At 40.7% G+C, this 21,324-nt stretch overlaps 1 protein-coding gene and 1 long non-coding RNA gene across 2 annotated transcripts in view; one reads left to right on the plus strand and one right to left on the minus strand.

The window, feature by feature from the left end:
* The first annotated feature begins 72 nt into the window (after positions 1-72).
* Positions 73-20,978, plus strand: Gug (Grunge). The gene is given in 34 exon segments (XM_066292930.1): positions 73-295; positions 6,769-6,882; positions 8,833-8,918; positions 8,972-9,128; positions 9,184-9,363; positions 9,419-9,557; positions 9,959-10,135; positions 10,379-10,510; positions 10,596-10,685; positions 10,743-10,891; positions 10,951-11,217; positions 11,346-11,521; positions 11,573-11,982; positions 12,041-12,200; positions 12,271-12,448; positions 12,677-13,099; positions 13,384-13,590; positions 13,822-14,043; positions 14,115-14,398; positions 14,453-14,811; positions 16,064-16,195; positions 16,198-16,354; positions 16,428-16,463; positions 16,625-16,789; positions 16,842-16,949; positions 17,010-17,141; positions 17,226-17,384; positions 17,468-17,659; positions 17,737-17,878; positions 18,194-18,347; positions 18,409-18,524; positions 18,638-18,735; positions 19,063-19,136; positions 19,542-20,978. Coding segments are annotated over 32 exon segments (5,514 nt in total). The 5' UTR covers positions 73-295; positions 6,769-6,822; the 3' UTR covers positions 19,130-19,136; positions 19,542-20,978.
* LOC136344984 (uncharacterized) overlaps positions 9,446-21,324 on the minus strand; it is a 43,339-nt gene continuing 31,460 nt past the window's right edge. The window contains exon 4 of the long non-coding RNA XR_010733079.1: positions 9,446-9,590. This is a non-coding gene — a long non-coding RNA (uncharacterized lncRNA). The remainder of the gene's footprint in view (positions 9,591-21,324) is intronic.

Genomic DNA, 21,324 nt, shown 5'->3' on the forward strand with positions numbered 1-21,324 from the left:
TCTTATCTTGCTTTCCGCAGACAAGCACAGATGTCGCCACTGATTAAACAAGGATGATAGAAATTTCAAACAAAGAAAGAAAATCGCATCGAGATTAAAATGGCCGCCGTAGATCGATAACTCCTCGGTGTGTTTTTAATAATTTTCCCTTAGAATTTCCATTGCAAAATATCAAAAATTGCGAGAAAATTGTGTGTAAAGTGCGTTTGACTTTGTCTAGTCGGCCTTCAAGTTTCGAGCTCTCCAAATCGGACCCTACAGTGTAAATACGTGCGTTATTATGTAGCAATCCAAGGTGAGTCCATTAATTTAATGGATGCTTGAAATTAGCATTTAACTTCTTGTTTTTGGCATTATAATGCAGAATTCTGTTATAGTAATACGAACAAAGGACCCTTTTCGGCCCACGTAACTCGTAGGGCTTCGAATCTATCCCAACGGTTAATTATTATCCAATTAGCATTACTAATTAGCGACTGTGTCCTGAGTGTATGTTTTGCCAGTAGTGGGGGCGCCAGTTAATTTGTCAAAATGTTTATGATGGTAATCACACAGTAATCAGCTTTTCATTATCCTTTCATTGTTCATTGTCTTCCGCCTTGTTTTCCGCGATTATTATGGGATAATTAATTATAATTTTGTTGGCCCCTTCTAGAAGGCAACAGTGAATATCTTCATTTTTTTTCTCTATCCATCTCTTTTCCACATGCAAGTAAAATGGGAAAACCATCAAACTCGAGTTTTCATGGCATACTACCCCTCTGCAACAGTAAAAAAATTATGGGTTATGTTGGTACAGTTATTTTCGTATAGTTCTAAAACCTTCAGTAATGGGTAGTGTGCCTGTGTACTCTTACTTACGAGTTTGAATCAAAATGTGTAATGATTTAAAAATCATTTATGTGAATAAAGCAGTCACGATTGTCAAAGATTGACGACAAAACAATGCTGAATGTGAGCGAAATTTGTACCTGTAACTGTGAATAATTTCATGTTATTTACGGTACCTGATACCTCAAAGATCTTCCTCTGAGTTTCAATACGTTTATGACCTGAAGAAGGTAAGAGATCTCTCTCAATTACCATGGCGATTTCAGCTGAGTAACTTTTTCAGAAAGTTTATAGCCAAGTGGGTTTATTTGTTTGCAAGAAGTGTGTGGAAGTCACCCTTACTTCCACTATGGACGTCCCCTTTTCTCATCTCTCTCTCTAAGCCCCATTAACAACCTCTTTGAGCAGCCCATACTCTTTTAACCCCGATTCAAACAGTGGCGTTTTCGTTCTTCAGAGCTGATTATTGGAAATAGGGTTGGGTGGTTTCTTTTTAATGGTTTTATATGAGGATAGGCAAAACTGGGGACAGAATGCGCATAGATATGGGTTCTCAAGATACTCCGTTAATTCTGGTTTTTGAATAAAATTTTATGGTGTCGTTGCTTCAGGCCTGAACTAATTCTATTTTAATATCCAGCGCAATTTTGGTTTTTAACAAACGGTTCAAGACTTGTTCATATTCTTCTACGCCACATGGTTTACTTCAGGTTAATTGCCAATAACTAAAATAAATAAAACGAAACTAAAAATGTTTTATTCATTCTTCGAAAGTTATTGAACAGACGATTCGGAATATCTAATGGTATATATACAGGATGTTTGGTTAAAAAAACAACTTTATGTTGGAATTTAAAAGAGGCTGTGAATAGAAACATTAAAGTCAAATTCTTAAAAAAAAAAAAACTGCTGGTTGAACGTTTGTTTCATTTTCTATAATTAGCCACCAAAACTGTGTGGGTCGGGGGTGTTAAATTGCCTGAGAAATATTGGTGCTTCAAAGATTCTTGATTGAGATTTTTCTTAATGGCTCTGTTGTTTTCCCTAGTTCTTCATTCTCTATGCCCGTTTTTTCATTCCGGGGTTGTTTTGGAAAATTTAATGCTTTTCACTGGGGGAATTGTGTATCTACATAAAATAATTTTGTGACGGGGTTGCTGGAACCGGATAAATACGCGCGACCTTTTTGAGCATTAACCGCGGCACCCGGTCAAATACGTTATTATTATTTTTTTGTGTATTCTGTGTTGCATATACGTGGTAATGCATTTTTTTCGGGGCGATCAGAGCAGTTTAGAAAACTTTGACGGTTCCCTGAGGGAATCGTGTTGATCCGCACTTACGTTGCCAGGTGCGTATTTGCATTTTTGATTTCTTTTAATGTGGCAACGTAGCAATCGCGCCACTCATCTATATCGGTTTATTAATGTCGGTTTGCTTAAACTATTTTTACCGCGTTTGCTTTTTTTTTTTGTTTTTTAAGTTTAGACTTGCGTTAAGATAGATTTGAGATCCATTACGTAATTGTAACAGGTACGGTTACGGATAAGCTGTATTGATACACCGCGGGAACCGTGTTGATCAGCAACTACTGAAAACGACCGCACAGCAGGTACGATTTAATAAAACGCTTGTTGCAACGGAAAGGGGTAATGCAGAGAGGCTCTCGGGCCGCATTATTTTCCTTTGCAGCACCCCGAAAAGGATATCTGTTCACAACATTTGGGAAAATAGGTTCGTCAGTTATCGTCTCTAATCTTAACACACGCCCCCGAGGCAATAACATCGTGCGGAAAACCGCATTTAGGGTCACCCTCTTGTCAGAGACAAGGGATCCATCGTAAATAACCCGTAAAGTGTGACTTATTCGGTCTTTATAACTCCAAATCAATAGTCGGGCCTGGGGAGGGAAAGAGAGCGCCCAAAATAAACATTTCTCGGCGATTATCGCCTGCTCTTCTCTTCATTGTCATGTAAATGGACGATGATCTGTATTCAGTGCAGGCGGCACATGTAAATACACAATGAGGATATAAAGGAGCCTTTTTTTGGGCTTTGGTTGGGGATCTGTCGCCTGCAATCTGCCACATCGATCAGTGCGAGCGCAAGACCTGGAAAACCCCCAAAAGAATCGGTGATTTTCACAAAATAGCCATCGAATTTAATTCCATTGTGAACCGTTAGTACACGACCAGGTAAGATTATGAGACGTTGAAATACCTCTGTAAATTAATGTATAATCCACTTTAAATGCTTATGGTAATCATGGTATTTTTAATTTCTAAAGAAGCTCGTTTTCAGAAAATCCCAATAGTCACAAGTGACCACGCACACGTACACCAATCGGTTTCAATGAGATGGGGAGCTGCAGTCGTTAAATTTTAAAGGTCGATTTACTTGGCACACATTCGACTTCAAAAGTTTTTCGAGCCTAAAAATTATTAATCGCACTGCTGTTTATAATGATTAAACTGTAAACGACGTGTGAGGTGATTTAACTAAAGATGTTGCTGGGTACATAGCGAATAGACAACACACTCATATTGAAACTTTCCGCTTCGTTTATCATCCACAATTCGCCGTTTTTGCTGCCAGCTCTGGGTAGTTTTTCAGTGTTAATTATGGTGTAAATTGCGGTAAAACTTCTGAACTTGTGTTTACTCGTTTCGCAGTCCATGTATGTATTAGTCTTTGGCCAAACTAAGCATTTGTTAGCGTGCAATTGCAAAAACTAACAGGCCATTAAGCGTGAATAATTGACGCAGAAACAGCGTGTAGCCTAGTTCAAGCAATTCGAAATGGTTCTGCACTTGGAAAATGTTCGTCATTTTGTCGGATTTTTGAAGGAGGCGCAATTTGTCGGTGGCATTTCTACTGTAATTTCCATGAAACCCCTAAGTTTTACAGTCGAGTTCGTGCATCACGTTGATGCGTTTGTGAAAACAAGCGACGTCGAGAACTCTTAATTGAGAACTTTATTCACCGCTTGTTCAGCACTGTGAAGGGAAATGTTTCATTGCTAATAGCAGCTGCGATCACAGTAAAAGATAGTGGTAGAGATTTTATTGCTGTAAAATTGTGTTTAAAAATACACCATTTCTGCCTGCGGACTGAAACGTCCACGAAGATGCCGCAGATGCAGTATAGGACAGAATTAAATTGACTATCGGTAAAAGTCGATAATTTCTACGTTAATCCAAAAACTGTTCAAAATAATTATTTAATTGAGAAAGTTGATCATTTTTATTATAAAAAAAAGTGTAAATTCCCATAATCAGTTGAAATACATTAACGAAAAGAGAAATTCAAAATTCAACAATAATAGAATTGCTATGAATTTGTCGCTAACTGACCAATGTTTCGTCCAGTATCCTTTATTATCTATGACACTACGACGTCTTCTTGGCATGGATTCTATCGAACTTGAGACTATTGCAGGCTCAACAGATTTGCAAATTTTTTCAACTTCTCTGAAAAGTTCTTCCCCATTGCTGAATTTTTTGGTTCGTATCTTTTCCCGCAATTTCCCAGAGGTTCTCGATCAGACTGAGCTGGCCACTGCAGAGCATTAATTTTTTCATCGTTCAACCGCCGTTTTACGATTCTTGAAGTGTGTTTGGTGATCGTCATCGTGCTGAAAAACGTATGATAATGGCATTTCCCGATCGGCATGCGGTGACATCACTGTTTCCAATGTATTACTAAGTACATGAAACGATCCATTTTACCAATAATTCTATGTGCGCACCCCGACCGGTGAAAGCGCCCCGAACCATTACGTTTCCACCTCCATGCTTCACGGACTTGCAAACGTATCTAGAATCCAGCCTTTTTCCAATTGGACGATGAACATATTCAGATCGTTCAGTATCAATCGAATTAAACTTGCTCTCATCACTGGACAGCACCGTTTTCCAGTCTTTTGCAGACCAACGAAGATGAAGCTTCGCAAACTTTAGTTTAGCGTCCTTGTTTTTCTTTGATAGAAGCGGTTTTCGCGCTGGTCGATGGGCACGAAGTCCAAATTCTACCAAACGTCTCTGGACCATTCGAGAAAACAAGTCAATATCGCCCAATTCAGCACATATATTAGCTGCAAACATCCAAGGGTTTTTCTCGATTAACATTTTTATTTTTCTATCAAGTCTCACAGAACTTTTTCTTCGTCTACCTCCTCCCTTTCAATTAGTCACAGTCCCTCGAAGGCGGATTTTTTTTATTGTGAGGATACTACTTGTTTTGATAAATTAAACTGCTGAGCAAATGTCTTCCGAACGGCATTTTGCACGGAAATTGGAAAGATAATATTTCAATAAAGCACCTCTGCATACTAAAATTACCATGGTCAGTTTAATTTTGTCGCCTTCCTCATCAGCCAAAACTGATAAATCTTCCATTAAAAAAAAATATATATATCAGTGATTCGGGTAAATACAAGAACTAATAACAAAGCGAATATATATGCTTTTTAATATATATATACATTTTTAAATTTTTAGTTTACTTCCCACTATTAGAAAAGAATGATTGAAGTCAATTTAATTTTGTCCGATGCTGTATATGGGTTGACAGAAAAAAGAGAACACCCCGTAAAAATGGTTCGTTTGTGCATTGTCAGGAATTTTAGGTAGTTTTTTGACTGTAGGAGGTACAAATCCACCTTACGGACCCAGAATATCGTTTATTGTTGTACAGTGCATCTAGAAAGTGTTCTTCAATTTGTCCAATACGCCTAGAAAGAGGAAGATCGCCACTAAGCTAAACCGAAGTTTAAATCCCGCTGTCAGCCGCAAGGAATAAAAGACCCAGGAAGGCGTCGAAGAACTACGGGACCTAAAGATCACCGTTTGGGAGTTTTGACGTTAAAGGACAGGCCCATTGTGATACGAACCATTTACCTTAGCTTGCGCTACCGATTACCGTTTTTCAGCGACAAAAGCGATTGTGGTGGTGCAGTGGAACCTGAAATGGAACACTGTAGTTTTCGTCGACGAATTTCGTCTTGATGTGCACGATGGTCGGGGAAGAGAAAAAAGACGGAAGAAAGGAAGATGGAAAGGTATCAGACCGTAGGGATAAAGGCGTGGCATGCTGTAACTGGCGGTAGCAGGTCGTCTTTAGTTTTCATCGGACGCTGCATGATCGTTCAAGCGGAGAGCCAAAGAGTCTCGGAGCAGCTCTCCAGCTGTACCTCGGAATGCTATGCAATCCAGTTTTTCAACAAAACTGTGTGAGCCTCGGGTTACCGTGGATCTCTTTCAAGACAACGAAATCAATTTGTCACCTTGGCCACCCCGATTTCCAGACCTATCACCAATCGAACATGTCCGGGACATTGTCAGTTATCGGCTACCTCATTCCCCCTCCCCATGGGCGGCGTCGTAATGCGGTACGGATAGCCTGGAATGAAATTCCTCGAGAGCTGATCGACGATCTGGTCGGATCGTTGCCTACACGTATCCGGGAGTGGGTAAGACAACACGGAGAGCGGGCACGTTATTAACTTTTTTTCGGGTTTTGACCGTCCTACTTGCCTGATCCCAAGACGATGTACTTATGTCAGCATAAGAAATCGCGCCAATCAAAAACGATTCGAATCAAACCATTTTTCACAGGGTGTTGTCTTCTCTACTTCCACGCAGGATACCCGGCACTTGACTCATCATATTCTCTGAACGTAGCTCGTGTGTCGAAAGCCCTAGATAATTTTAGATCAATATGCAATCGTGCAAGTTGGATTGGAAAAAAAGCCCGAGCGCACATGCAGCTTGAGTGCAAAACCTTCCAAATTGCGTTCATGCAAATCTTCCCGAAGATAATTGGTTATTGTCATTGCCTTTGGTATATTAAATATCACAATAAAAAGAGAGAGAAAAAGAGAGAGTGAGAGGTAATTAGCAGCATTTCATGCAGTATTAATGACTTGATTTGTTCCAGCAATACGTGGACTACCTCTAAAGTCTTTCAGCTATAGGCAAATCACGGAAGCAGATGGCGCAGACTCAGGGCGAAATCAGGGTGGGTCCCAGCAACCAGGTAAAAGATATTTATGTACGTTGACCAATCCGATCAAACACACGGTAACCGCCAAATTTTTACTTTTTTGGACTTTTCTCTTAGACAGTTGGGTATTGTCATTTAGTACTTGGCCAAGGAGGTTTTGCAGTAAGATTTTTGCACCATTTGACAGGCAAGAAATAACCCTCTTTACCTGTCAAAGCGGAGGAATCTCTTACTGCGAAGGCGCCTCTTGTAAATACGAAAAGAAAAAAAAAAACAAATTCCTAATTGGCATGACTTTGGAAAGAGCATGGTAGTCAAAGTCACGACTAACGAGGCTGCGCCGAATTAACATACAGGTGACGTATCTTTCGGCCAGTAAGACTGTGTGTTTTGTAGGGTAGTCGATAGTCTTAACATTTTTTATGCCCGGTTGTATACCTCTAGTTTGAGCTCCGTCTGCGGTTTAACTAGAGATTTTGTCCTTTGCCTTAATGCCAAGCCCGAGACGTAGATAAGTCCCAGGTCGAGTTTAACACTAGGGCATGCAACCCAACCTTAGTGTAATAAAGAAGGTAGTTAGATTTCGCAATATGTCAATGTGAGTGTCGACTAACATTTGGGTGTAATACTCTTTGTTGTAAATAAACGTAACGATAGGAGGAAATAGTAGTTAAGAGTATGAGAACTTCAAGCTCTAATGTCGTACTTTTGGAAATCTAAGGAGTGAAATGTAACTATTTTTGTGTTAAGGGAAAAAAGCATATCGACAGAACTTAAAGGAAAATCCTGGAACGTTGCAACCATTCGTTTATTAGGGCACTCCAGCTTCTAACTTTGTCGCACGTATGCGGCAATCGAATGGGTCGAATCGTTTTGCCCCGGCATTGAGCGCTTACGGATATCTGACGTTACTGAAAGCTGGTTCCCGTTCAAATTCTTCCGCATTTTATGAAATTTAAATGTGATTTTTTGTGACGCATAATGCTCTGTTTTCTAACGTTTTTTAAGTCCGAGTGACATCATCTTTACGAATTAAAAAAAAAAAAAGAAAAAACTGCAACGATGGTGAGGGTGTCCAGTGACATGCCAGTTCTGTTTCAATGCTCTCCGGTGGGCGATACACGTGGATTCTCTGCCAAAAGATGCAGCAGGCAACAATGTCTCGCGCAGGGCACCTCTTCATGTGTCACCTTAAGGCGGCCAGTTTTATGTCTTCGGAGGGTCCCACTTCGGGGAATCAGAAAAAAAAATCTAGTGGTGATTCCCTGGTGTTGTTACGGTGGTGGGGGCGATATTAACTGGAAATTGATGCATTGTACTTGCCTGCTGCTGCACGTCCTAGGAATAAATCTGGCCAACGAATATTCTTAGCAATTGAAACTGTGAATTCAGACTAAGGAATAGGCGATAGCCAGTTACGGCTAAAAGTTTCATGTCTTCGCATGATAATCTGCCAAAATTGAATTATCCCCATTAGTATTGTAGGTATTTGTTTATACTCGCCTTTTTCGAATTACACACTCAGTAATTTGACTTTCCGTGCCAGAATTTTTATTGTGTGTATTAATACTTGGACAACCTATCCAGTATTTTTGCAAAATACGTTCAATAGAAAGCTGATATACCAGAAACAGTATCAGTTTATTGTGAGTCTAAACAGCTCATAACGCATAATGTAACGCTCACTATAGAAAGTTGACTTTGTGGTGACATCTGTTATCATTTATACAGCGTATAGCATATATACAACAAAGAAAGTCCATACATTTCCAACTTTCTGCACAATTCCCGAGCATTACGTCATAAATTTTGCGCTGTATAAACGCAACGATAACTCATAATTAAATCACATTTTTATGTCACCATTTATTTAACCACCTTTCAGAAGCGCCAAATATATTTACTTTGTAAATACCTGTATACTTAGCTGGGTTTGTAACGTAATATAGGCTTTACGTAATAGACTGTAATCTCTAACATCATCACCATGCTCATTAGGCCCGCCTACCTGAATATAGGCCAGGAGTGCCACCAGAGCAACTCCCCCCGGATCCGGAGGATACTCATATTCGAGAGGAATTGCGGTTAGTTACAGCTCCCTCTCTACCAATTTGTTTGTCAAATATCCCATTCATAGATGGGTCCCCGCCATGACCATGGACTCGGATCTCCTGATGTACCTTCGAGCCGCCCGAAGCATGGCTGCTTTTGCGGGAATGTGTGACGGAGGTTGCCCCGAAGACGGAGCTAATGCGGCATCGAGGGACGACACCACCATTAATGCCCTGGATGTGGTAGATTATATCTAAAAATATGAATTGATAAACGTTTTAATGTTTCGGTGCTTAGTTGCATGACTCGGGTTATGACCCAGGAAGAGCTTTGCAAGCGTTGGTCAAGTGTCCAGTTCCTAAGGGAATTGATAAGAAATGGAGCGAAGAGGAGACCAAGAGATTCGTCAAGGGTCTGAGGCAGTTCGGCAAAAACTTTTTCCGGATTCGCAAAGATCTGTTACCGCATAGAGATACAGTAGTTTATAAAAAACAAATATAGCTAATTTTTAACTAATTTAATGGTCTTGCAGCCGGAATTGGTAGAATTTTACTATCTCTGGAAGAAAACTCCAGGAGCAAACAATAACCGACCGCACAGGAGGCGCAGGCAAGGATCTTTGAGACGCATCCGGAACACCAGAAACAGTAGAGGAGGTACGGCGGCTGCAGGTAAGTTGTGGTTATCCAGGTTAGAGGTGGCCACTGCAAAAAATGCTCATATTCAAGAAACTTACTACCAAGCAATTTTACTCCTAACCTCCTCAAATGAGTACTAACCCTTAAATGCATGTTTCGTAGGAAGATTATGAGCATTACACGTCAGCGACAAATAATAGCTTTTCAGTAGAGAAAACTCATCTTGATTGTTTTACTGATCACGGCCACCTCTACAAAATATACAGGGCCACAACTTCACGAATTTGTCAGTATCGAGTACGGCATTAGGATGATTGTGTGTAGTGACCTGTATATTTTTGTAGTGCATCAAAGTAGAATTGTTGGATTCACTTTCGTTTTTCGCTTTAAAAACCATTTTGGGATAAGGAGCTCTATTAGAATCTTTTTTTTAGGTCGTACAAGTGGGGCGGCAACTCCTGCTCCTGAGTCCACAGAAAGCAGGCCTTCGCCTCAGCCGGGAGAAAAGAAACCTGATGAAACTAGCTCAGTGACTGAGGACGATAACGAGAGCGAAGAAGATAGCGATAGCAGAGATTCGCAGTATCGATGTTCACATTGTTTTACTACAAGTATGTATGAGACGTTTAGAGAAAAAAACACTACAAAGTGGGACCAGCGTGAGTCTAAATTTGACGTTTCCTTTCTACTAGTTGAATCGGTTAAATTTCAAGAAAACTACATGTAATGATTACATCGTAGAATTAGCGAAGGATATTATTAACTGGAAAATATAATATGTCATTATCCTTCTTATGCAATTACCTAGAAAGATATTCATGGTGTTTGGTTAATGTAAGTGTTTGATTTTGTAGGTTCCAAAGACTGGCAGCCGGGCGGCAAGGATAAGCAGATTTTGTGCTGGGATTGTCGCGCTTACTGGAGGAAGACTAATGAGTTACCTCCACTTACCGCTCCTGCAGCAACATCTAACACACCACCGGCAGGTAAACTACTGAAGCATAAATTGTTATTGTTCCAACAACATATTAAATTCATATAATACCAAGGAGTAAATTTTTTCTCATTTAGAAGGTCCCGACCAAAGCCCCCAACGCATGCGTACAAGGAATAAGGGAAGCAAGGAGCAACCTCCTAGTAGTAAAACTCGAGGAAAACGAGGTGATTATTTGATTTATTTCTCAAAAATAGTTAAATTATCATTTCTTAAAAAAATAGAAACGCCGGAACCAAAAACACCCGTGAAAAGCAATGGCGGTAGCGATAAGCCGGGAACCCCTAGCAATCTTTCGGGCTCTCAAGCGAAGGCTAAGAAAGGCAAAAACGACAAATCCGATACTCCCAATAAGAGCAGGAAGAGGGCACAGGTAATACCATATGAAAAGCCGCAAATGGTAATTTTTTTATTGGAACTAAATTTTTGTAGCAAGAGAAACTCGACGACGTCGATTTAAGCGATAAAGAGAGCTGTAGCGTGTTTAAGAAAAAGAGGGAGCGGGCCGACAGCCCTGCCAGTGTGGTATCAGACTCAGGCTCAGTGAACGAAGACGTGGATAATCCTGAAAGTAGTCAGGATAATAGCAACAGCACTGATTCTAGCAATAATAGCAATGTGGCTACAACTTTATCTGCAGGGACTATTCCTGTCAGCACCATCGTCAGCTCCAATGCGAATAATAACGTTCTTGGACAAGTAAGAAAAATCATATGAATTTTCCAACTTGCAAAATGTCAAATAAATTTGACTAAAATAATTAAAATTAATTTAATTAATATGGAAACTGAAATCTCAAATTATTTATGTACGATTTTTGATATCAGGACTCCGTTAAGCCGGCTCTGAAAACCGAAGAATTGGAGCCCAAATCCGTGGCTGCCTCAGTGCCTGTAATAACGTCGAGTAAAACATCTGCTACTGCTCCTGCCGAATCCACACCTTTGAATGTATCAATACGTTTGCCTGAGGACTTGAATGAAAGGAAAAACCTTATCAAAAGGTTAACTTTGCCTTACCAAATCTTTGTGATTATACATTTCATGTTCAACAGAAATCTGGAAGGATCACTGGACATCAAAGACAACCTGAAATTTACGTCAAGCTTCGGACAAGCGGAAGAGATGACAAAGAACGAACCTGCAATTAAACAAGAAATATTGCAGCCGAAAGTTGAAGATGTAAAGGAAGAAATTAAGGAGCCGTTGATTGCTCAATCACCTCCGCCAAGTTTGCAGCTGGTCGACCAGAAACCTCCGTTCAAAACCGAGTTGGGGATGCCTAAGGTGGCGGTTGAGAAACCGCTGATTAAAGAGGAATTGGATTCGAGCAATGATGCCTCGTTGTTGAGCATAAGTTCCAAAGAAGACTCCAGTAGCCAGCCATCTAATCACAGTTTGAATTATAAGGATAGTCCGTTGTATATGCATTCGAATTTAAATTTAAAGGACAGTCTCAGCTTCGGTGAGTTCGCATGAGATTATACTTAGTTACAAAGAGTTTATGCAAATCATTTTTGCAGGAATGAAAGAATCAGCCCTGAGTCATCTTCAGCCTAATCATGCAATGGACCTTAAGGAAAACAAGGCACCGATTGTTAATATGAATCATTCCAGCTATTTGAAAGATGGAAGACCGCAGGATCAGTCTCCTTATAGTTATCCGGGAAGGGAACCACCAAGGTAAGATTTATTTTTCATGGAAGACGCAGAAGAGTTGCTCAGAAATTTAATTATAATCAACGATTTTTAGAGAATCACCAAATCCCACAACGGTGGTCAAACTAGAGCCGCGCGAAGAACCCATGGAACTTACCAGTCAAAATAGAGGGGAGTCTTTGCCCTACGGAAACATCGCTTCGCTCAGTGTGCCTCAGAATGTGCCGATGGCACAGCATTTGCCACCGACGCAGTCGTCCAGATCTAACGAGGTAAGGAAGTAGTTGGCGAATATAGATACAAATAACGTCGATTCGTGAACGATGTTGCTCTACCATTCAGAAATCAGCTGATATTTAAAGATTTTACTTTTCTCTTGAGTTCACGATTTCATGTTTAGTTTAAAATAGCAAACTTTACATCTTGAACCACTTTATTTCTCGTTGTTCGTAATTATACCTTTTTCACAATTAAATATACCTATAAAGCTATTCGTACAGGAGGAAAAGTCGCGCCAAGACAAATTAGATCGTCCCGACTTGGCCTCGGTCCCCGCATCTCCAATTGGCCAGCCGCCTCTCCCCATGCAATCCGGAAACTTAGTCACGATCGGGGGCTGTCAGCCGCCTCCACCAATGGGTCATTACGGATTTATGCCACCGTACGGGCGTCCTCACTCCCCCAGATCTTTGGACAAGCCTCCGCAGCAGCCTCCACATCTTCAACAACAGATTGAGCCCCAAAATTTGAAGATCAAACAGGAAATGCCGGAATCTCCGGCTAGCGCTCCCTCTGTTAGTTATGCCGGTAGTTACTCATCTTTGCCGCCAGCCTCCCAGGGATTGCCGCCATCTTCCGCCGGATTTGTCCCGCCACCGCCAAGCCATCTTACCGATCCCTTGCAGAGCTTAAAAGATGTCAAGGTAGGTCGAAAAGATGTAATTAGTTATTTACTGGTAATAAAATAGGTATGTGCGGGTATTATAATAGTCACAGTTTTAGCATTAATGAGATTTATGGGTAATAAAAGAGTAAGGATTTTATGGCAAATATTGTTACAAATAAATGGTTTTATGAATATTTATATTGGTTTAGCATAGCATGCATCGTTGCCGATGTTTTTCAGGTGAAAATGTGTAGTAAAATGGTTATGCTTCGCCAGTAGTTTTTTGTCCTTAATACATATTTCTCACTTAACACCTTTCAGGTTCCCGGATATCTACCCCCACCACAACCTCCGCGAACCCCCGAACGAAGTGTTTCGGACCGCCCTCCTTCGGGGCCGGCTTTAGAAAACATAAAGAAGGAACAGATTGACTTTTCAGGAGGATCAGCTAGCAGAGCAAGCCCTGCACAATCCGGAGGCAGTGAAAAGTGTCTCACACCAAAAACAAGCAGCACACCAACTCCGCAGGTATTTGATTATATCTTAAAACTTTTGCTCAGTTGATTCAAAAATTGAGACAAGAATTAGTGTTGCACTTAAAGCATTTTAAGCTTAAATAAAATGTTTCGATAACTCATAGTTAGTTCGGCTTGTTGCATTATTTACCAAGATAATTGGGTAAACTCGCAAGTAAATCGCAATAAAGTATTTGCATACTTTATTGCGATTCGTTTTTAACTTGAGTCATTTTTCCAATAGGTGGTGTCTCAAACACCCCCGCTTCGACAGCCCCCATCTTCACCTCACTCTGCTATCAACTTAATCAGTCCGGGAAGCAGTACCGGCAGTATCGGAGGTAGTGCGACTCCATCTTCGCACCCGCTTCCTGTATCTTTACCGGCGCCGCACCCTGCACAGCCTCACGCCTCGTATCCGGCCTCAATGCCCCCGCCTCATCTCGTGCACCCGTCTTTCTTGCACGTAAGGAACTTTGTTTGGAGGTTTCATGGAATTCCGCAAAAATACTCGACTAGGATCCTATGTTGTTCCAGTTTCACGGCCACCCGGGTTATCCCCCGTACCCATTCGGGGCTTACCCTTATCCCTATCCCGTGCCGCAGCCGCACGCCATTCCTCCGCCTACTTCCCGGGTGGAAATGGCCGGGCCGCCCAAGAGTATCGATACTTTAAGCGCCACAGTCATGTCCTCGCAGCATAGTACTAGCAGCACTCTTACGACGAAGAGGGAGACTCGAGAATCGGATGAACATGGAGGGGAGCGACATCAGAGCCATGAAATGACTTTAACACATCACCAAAGCACATCACACAATAGGTAAATGGATATAAAGGAATTCGTAGAGTTTTAGCCGAGTTTATTGGATTTCAGCTCCATTCACGCAAGTGTGGAGAAACAGCCTTACGGAGGCGGTAGCCACAGCAGCATCACCATATCCCACAGCACCAGCACGAGTTCCAGTCACCAAGTACAACATAAAGTGAACCAAAAGACTTTGCCTCCGCGTAGCGGCTCTCCTTCAGGTTTGAGTACGACGATACAGCAGACCAGCTCTTCATCTTCTTCTAGCGGCAATAGCCAACATACGCATCATCACACTCACACGCATCACGACAGAATGTCACCATCACAGTTAATGAGAGTGAAAACAGGAGGGGGGCAGCCTCAGGCCAATCCTCATCATTTGATGATACAGCCACCAAATATGGGACACCATTCTTCTGGGCTGGGTAAGTTATTATTTTTAATTTGAAAAAAAGAAACATTATACAAGTTCAGACGAACGTCTGGAAAAAAATTAATATCTTTTCAACGGGTAACTTAAAGAAAAAATACACTGAGACACGTGAATTCATTTTAAGTTGTGCGCATTTTTTGAGTAATAAAATGAAATATTTCCCTTCAATCTCTTAGCTGCAACATTACCCAAATTTTTTTTAGTAATGGAAACGTATGTCGTCCGTGGGCTCGTTAAAAAGCTCGTGACAAATGGAATTTTACCATACCTTTTTTGTTTTTCTTTTAGTTATGTATTTATTAGAAAAAAAACTTAAAAAAAAACAAAAAAATTATGAATACCTTCGTAGTCCTATCTGCAGATTTTTTAACGTGGCGGATGCTGCAATTGTCCTCCACCCCTCCACGTGGTATGATCCTAGGGGACGGTAAACCCCAATAGAAATTGATGTCCATATACTGTCTTTAATTCCGAATTAGTGTTTATTTCACATTGATAAAATAAATAAACAAAGTGGTATTTAACATATCAAGATATACCTTAAAATGCAAAAAAATTATCGTATTTTTTGTGCCAAGTTTATTGCCTCGATAAACAGTACGTTTTTTATTCCCTTTTAAAATTGTGGCATTTTTGTGTAAAATTGATTCGAAACGTCCAGTTTAGTAACTTGTGTACTCTCGAGGTGTTCTCTTTGAACTCCTGAGACGATTTGGAATGCCATCAACGGATTTTATCATCACCTGTGGAGCATGCCAAGTAAAGGGTAGAGGACATTTTCAGCATTTGCTGCGTTAAACAACCTATATGTAGGACTAAGAAAGTATTCGTAATGTTTTTGCTTTTAAAAGAGTTTTTTTCCCTAATAACCACATAACTAAAAGAAAAAAAGGATATGGTAAGATTCCATTTTTCACGAGCTCTCCTACTAGTCCACACATGACATATGTATGTTTCCATTAAAAAAACAGTTGGGTAGGGTTGCAGCTAAGAGGTAAAAGGGAAATATTTCATTTTATTGCCAGAAAATACGTACCACTCAAAATTATTTAACGTGTTTCAGCGTTTTTCTTTTTTAATCGCTCGTTGAAAAGATATTAATTGTATTCCGGACTTTCGCCCATCCCTGTATCCTGTATAGTAATTTAAGCACCTGGCTGCGATGTTATTTCGCTTCGTTGTTTCTGTTGTAACACGTATATAGATTTGATCAATTATTAAACTTAAATTTTTTTTACATACAGGTCCGCCACCAATGTCCGGAAGCTCCCTGGATGCCCTTCGTGCTCATGCAGCTCAAGCGGCAGCAAACATGCAACAGCAGCAACAAGTAACAAGAAAAGAGAATATTTCGTCTACTTTATTAACTTTTGTCTCATTCCACAACAGCAGCTTCAAAGCTCGATGCATCCTCCTAGTACCTCGTCGCCAATGACCCAACCTCCGAAAATATGCGACGACATAGTGAAAATCGAGCCCGATCACGAAGGTTCGCCTGAAGATGAGGGTCAAAACAGTCCCGCAGGGCCTCCCAGGTAAATATCTCCGTGCTCGCAGATTTGTTGGTCACATGTGTACTACATGCGTCTGTGCTCTGATTTATTCTAGCAATACTGGCGTGTCAGAAGGCAGAGAAACTGAAAGGTGTGTTGTCAGTGTTTAAAACGAACTTTTTTGAGATTTCTATGCCTTCTAGTCCTCTCTTTGGCGGGATTGACGCGAGTAAAATCCCATTCAAATTTTCTCAAAAAAATTCAGAAATTTTGTAGTCTGAAATCGGAAGCGTTTTAAGTTTCTTTTTATAGGGGGCCATCGCCAGAGCCTCGGATAGAAGATACAGAATGTCACAGAAGTCAGTCCGCCATTTTCCTACGGCACTGGAACAGGGGAGATCACAATTCCTGCACAAGGACCGATCTGACATTCAAACCTGTACCCGACTCGAAGTTGGCGAGAAAACGGGAAGAACGGCAAGAAAATAGATTTAAATTAAGTATTGTTTTTAACTAGGGACTTTTCTAGATTACGAAAACAAGCGGAGAGAGAAAGAGAGGAACGCGAAAGGGCCCAGCAGGCCCAAGCTAGAAAAATACAAACCCCTGATAAACCAGATGTTAAACCTCCATCTAGGTATGCTTTGTGAAAGTTTTTTAAATTAACGTTCCACGTGTAAAGTTCAAATGCTTTCAGGGGGCCCCTGGAAAGCATATCGGCACCCTATGAGAGGTTTCCTAGACCGGGATTTACGGATACTCCGGCACTTCGCCAGCTGTCAGAGTACGCGCGACCTCACGCCGGCTTCAGCCCTGGGCATATGAGAGGGTAAATAATACATTTTATTTTTTAAGTTGGTAATACGACAAAAATAGCAAAAGTAAATTTCAAGATTCACATTTCTATTTACAGATCATTACTCCCCCCATCTGTGATGGATCCGATGCTTCAATATCAATTGAGTAGTATGTACGGACCGGGGGCGCGAGAAAGATTGGAATTGGAGCATCTGGAGAGGGAAAAACGAGAGAGGGAAATACGAGAATTGCGCGAAAGAGAACTGAATGATCGGTAAGCTCTCTTAATCCGCACAATAATTTCGCCAGTGTAATGGTTCAAACTAATATTCCGACATCTCACTAAATCGATTTTAGTTTGAAAGAAGAAATCATGAAAACCGGCATGCGACCACCCAACACTGTAGATCCGCATTGGCTGGAAATTCAGCGTAGGTATGCCGCAGCTGGTTTAGCTGGACCGCCAAGTGGTCCAGGTCTCCTTCCGCATCATTTCGCCCTTTATCCTGGGGGTAGTGCGGCCCAACTAAGCCAACTAGAAAGAGAAAGGTAATTCTTACTACTCGATTTGATCCTGAGGGCTACTTCAAGTGTGCAAAGTTTTGTATGTTTCTTTTGATTCGTAGATTAGAACGATTGGGTATACCACCGCCCGGAGCACCAGGCGGGCCGGGAGGACCACCAGGTCATCCTCACCATCCCGCACATGCAGCAGCCCAACTTGAAGCCGCTGAGAGGTTAGCTTTAGCGACCGATCCCATGGTAAGAGTCTTAGGACATACTACTTTTTAAAATTCCGAAATTTCGACGTAGCGATCATTATAAATTGCTGTATTATTAGTAACTTTAAATGGAAATCAACTAGGAACGGGCCACAAGCGTTCTCACAAAAAAAGCTCAATTAGTTTCTCTCCTCTCAAGCACTGCTTTGCAGAAATAACTAAGAGTGATACATCATATCGAAGGGTGTGTCCATACGAATGACGCGATCGACTCTTTTTAATTGATTTCGACCATTACAACAGATTTGATCAACTTAGTACCGTCTCATATTATCAAGGGTGTTTTACCGTGTTGTTGAAGGTACGACTGCAGATGGCGGGGATTTCCCCGGAGTACCATGCGCACACCCATGCCCATACGCACGCGCATACACATCTCCACCTTCATCCCCAGCAGCAACAGGCACAGCAGGAAGCCGCAGCGGCGGCGGCCGCAGCCGGATTTCCTCTTCCAGGTCAGTAGTTTATGTGAACTTATCTTAAATTTGATATGAGAAGGTGTGAATTACTTTTTAGCATCTGGGGGAGCTGGTTATCCTAGGCCGGGTCTAATGCCGGGCCGAGACGCGCCACTAGGACTGCATCACCCTGATTTGCTGGGACGGCCCTACGCTGATCAACTGGCCCATCAGGTAACTACCGAATTGAGGTGGATGATTATTCTATGAGCGCACCTAAATGGAGACAATAAAATGCAGAATTGCACGTGGTAAAGGTAAAATACAAGCGTATTGTTGTTGTTCAGGCGGCAGCCCATGAGCAGCTCCAAAGGCAGATGCTGCTCGAAAGGGACAGGTTTCCGCCGCATCCCTCCATCGTAGCCCAACACGAGGAGTATCTCAGGTCCGTCTCAATCTTTCCCCCATTTATGTGTCTGTTGTGGTGCCTGGTATTTTTGTCAATTTTTGCATTGAATGTAGGTTATTGCAAAAATTGAACACCTGCAGATTAAAAATAACTGCTTCGCTTCGCTTATTTACGTTGGGTTCCCGCATTATTGTCCGTTTGGTTTCGTTTTTATAAGGTTGATACTAGGATTGTCTTTATTTTCTTTTCAGAGGATTGTTGCGTACACATTCCCGTTTATTTAGTGGTGAACTTTAGAATAGAACAACCGGACTGGTTGCCTGGGAACGGGGTTACTTAATTTATGTAGTTTTCACATTTTAGGCAGCAACGTGAACGCGAACTTAAGGTGCGGGCTTTAGAAGAGGCGGCGCGTGGCTCCCGACCTTAAATCGCAGGTAAGATTTTAGTGCATGTTCAGGGGTTTCTTTGAGGAGAAACAACAAAACAGTACAGAGCGTCCTAGGTAAGATTTCCCACTTTCTTATAACCACAATAACTATTTTTTGCCAATTAACATCCGTAACCTTATCTTTGATTAATGGGTGAATGTGTCTGGAATATCAACGTGGTATTATTTCTTAAAATTTCGGAAACTTTAAAGGATTCAGTAATTTATTAAATTTTCATGTAGCGGGAGCTGATAAATAGGGGAAATCCTTAGTCTTCGACTCGAAAAGGGTGCCCATGTGTATTTAACAATTTTGCGCGAATCGCACATATGGATCCAAATACGGGAAACATTACCGCACCTCGGCCACCTTGTGTATAGAAACTGTATCTACTTTTTATTTCAAATTTAGACCCTTTATGCTGCTCGAAACAAGTAACTCCTCATATATGCAAGAGACAACTAATAGTTCGAGATTACACCTACTCTAAAATAAGTATATAGAGGTTTAATTTTTTTAAACTATATTTTGCAACTAGGTGGAAAATGCGTTGGGTGAGTGAGAATTTTGTATATTGCTGTAGTTTTAGATAGGTTTTAAACTATAATTTATTTAATTTTAACATTTGGAAAGCAAGTTGGACGTGTAAAAAATAGAGGTTTTTTTTTTAAGTATTCTTTAGGTGACGTTACTGGGACCTCTGTGGGTATCAACGTCTTAACTCCCAGTTTGTGCATCATTTACGCCTCAAGACGGTTCTAGCAGTATCACCTAAATAATCCTCGATAGAGAATTTCTCTAAAAAGCTTTAATAATACCCAAGTGATCAGACATTATTGGGACGCATATCGAATACAAATCTCAGCATGTAAATTACGTGCATACACACCTCCTGGATAATAAATAGGAGGAAGTCGAAGGACAAACCAAAGCGAAGACGATGCAGACCATTGAGCTGCGAAATTCGTTTGTAGCGCCATCACACGGAGAGTTCTTATTCTTGACTTTATACAGATTGAGTAACATCTCCAAAGATGGCACTGCAACGTCACGAATTTCCGAGTCCGGCTAGCTGTGGTTGGCATTAAAATTATCTTTGATATGAAACTTTTTTCCAAGGTTTCATTCGATTGAACGCACTCACAGTTCGATATGCGGATTATAATATATTTAAAGAGTAAATTTTAGAGATAGATTCCACATTTTCTAGAACTATATTAAGAAAATCGAGCCTGCAGGTATAAGCGTAACACTGTTTCGTTAGTTAATTTATTGATAAAACCCTCGAAATATTTAAATTTTAGGACAGGAACATCTTCTTTTTTTTTGACGATTTTTTGCCGCACAAATTGTAATAGTATTGTGATGGTTAAAGAGATGAACGTTTCTCCTAGTCCTGTTTCATGGAGAGAAGTAGGTGCCAAAATGCCTATTGTGTATTTGGAGAAAAATAATTGTTGTGTAAAGAAATCAGTGTATTGGGAAAGGCAAAAACGCCCAAACATCAGCAATTTTTTATGTGTTTTTTCTTGTAAAATGCAGCTTTGTACAGATCTGTATTATAGTTTTAAAGAGGAGATTTATATTTTTTTTACAGGGAATTGTTCTCTGTACACAACTATTACGATTTGTTTTACGCAAAAACCTTAGTTTTGTATGGAAAACTAATTTTCCTGCAAACAAAATCCTTTCTATAGCTGTAGATTAATTAACGTAATTATGAAGTCTATTAGCGCGTGATTTTCTTCTTTTTATTTTGGTACTTATATTGTGTATTTTGTGTACAATTTTGTTTATATATTTTTATTCGTATAAAAAGCTATGTCAATATAATGTTTTTACCAAAGATCTGGGAGTAATTTTTTACCCTCTTCTTGGCTAATAATAAACGATTTATATGACTTTATTTCGGAAGTCGACTCGGTCGTTTTCCGGCCATCGAAAAGCCCTTTCGACACCTTCACTAAAGTGCTACGCGAACACGAGTCAACACATTTATCGACGTGTTGGGTGATATAATGCCCTCGATGAAGTATTTTTAAATCGTTTCAGAAAATGGACGCGAAAATAGCTTTCCGGCACGCTTTAGTTGTCCGTTAAATGGAATTTTTCGGAGATATTTGCAAAAACGATCTAAGAAAACGGAACTGTAAATCCCCAGTTTTGCATAATATTGTGACGAACCAATTATTTT

This window comes from Euwallacea fornicatus, chromosome 18 (assembly GCF_040115645.1).
Source record: "Euwallacea fornicatus isolate EFF26 chromosome 18, ASM4011564v1, whole genome shotgun sequence".
Taxonomy (NCBI): domain Eukaryota; kingdom Metazoa; phylum Arthropoda; class Insecta; order Coleoptera; family Curculionidae; genus Euwallacea; species Euwallacea fornicatus.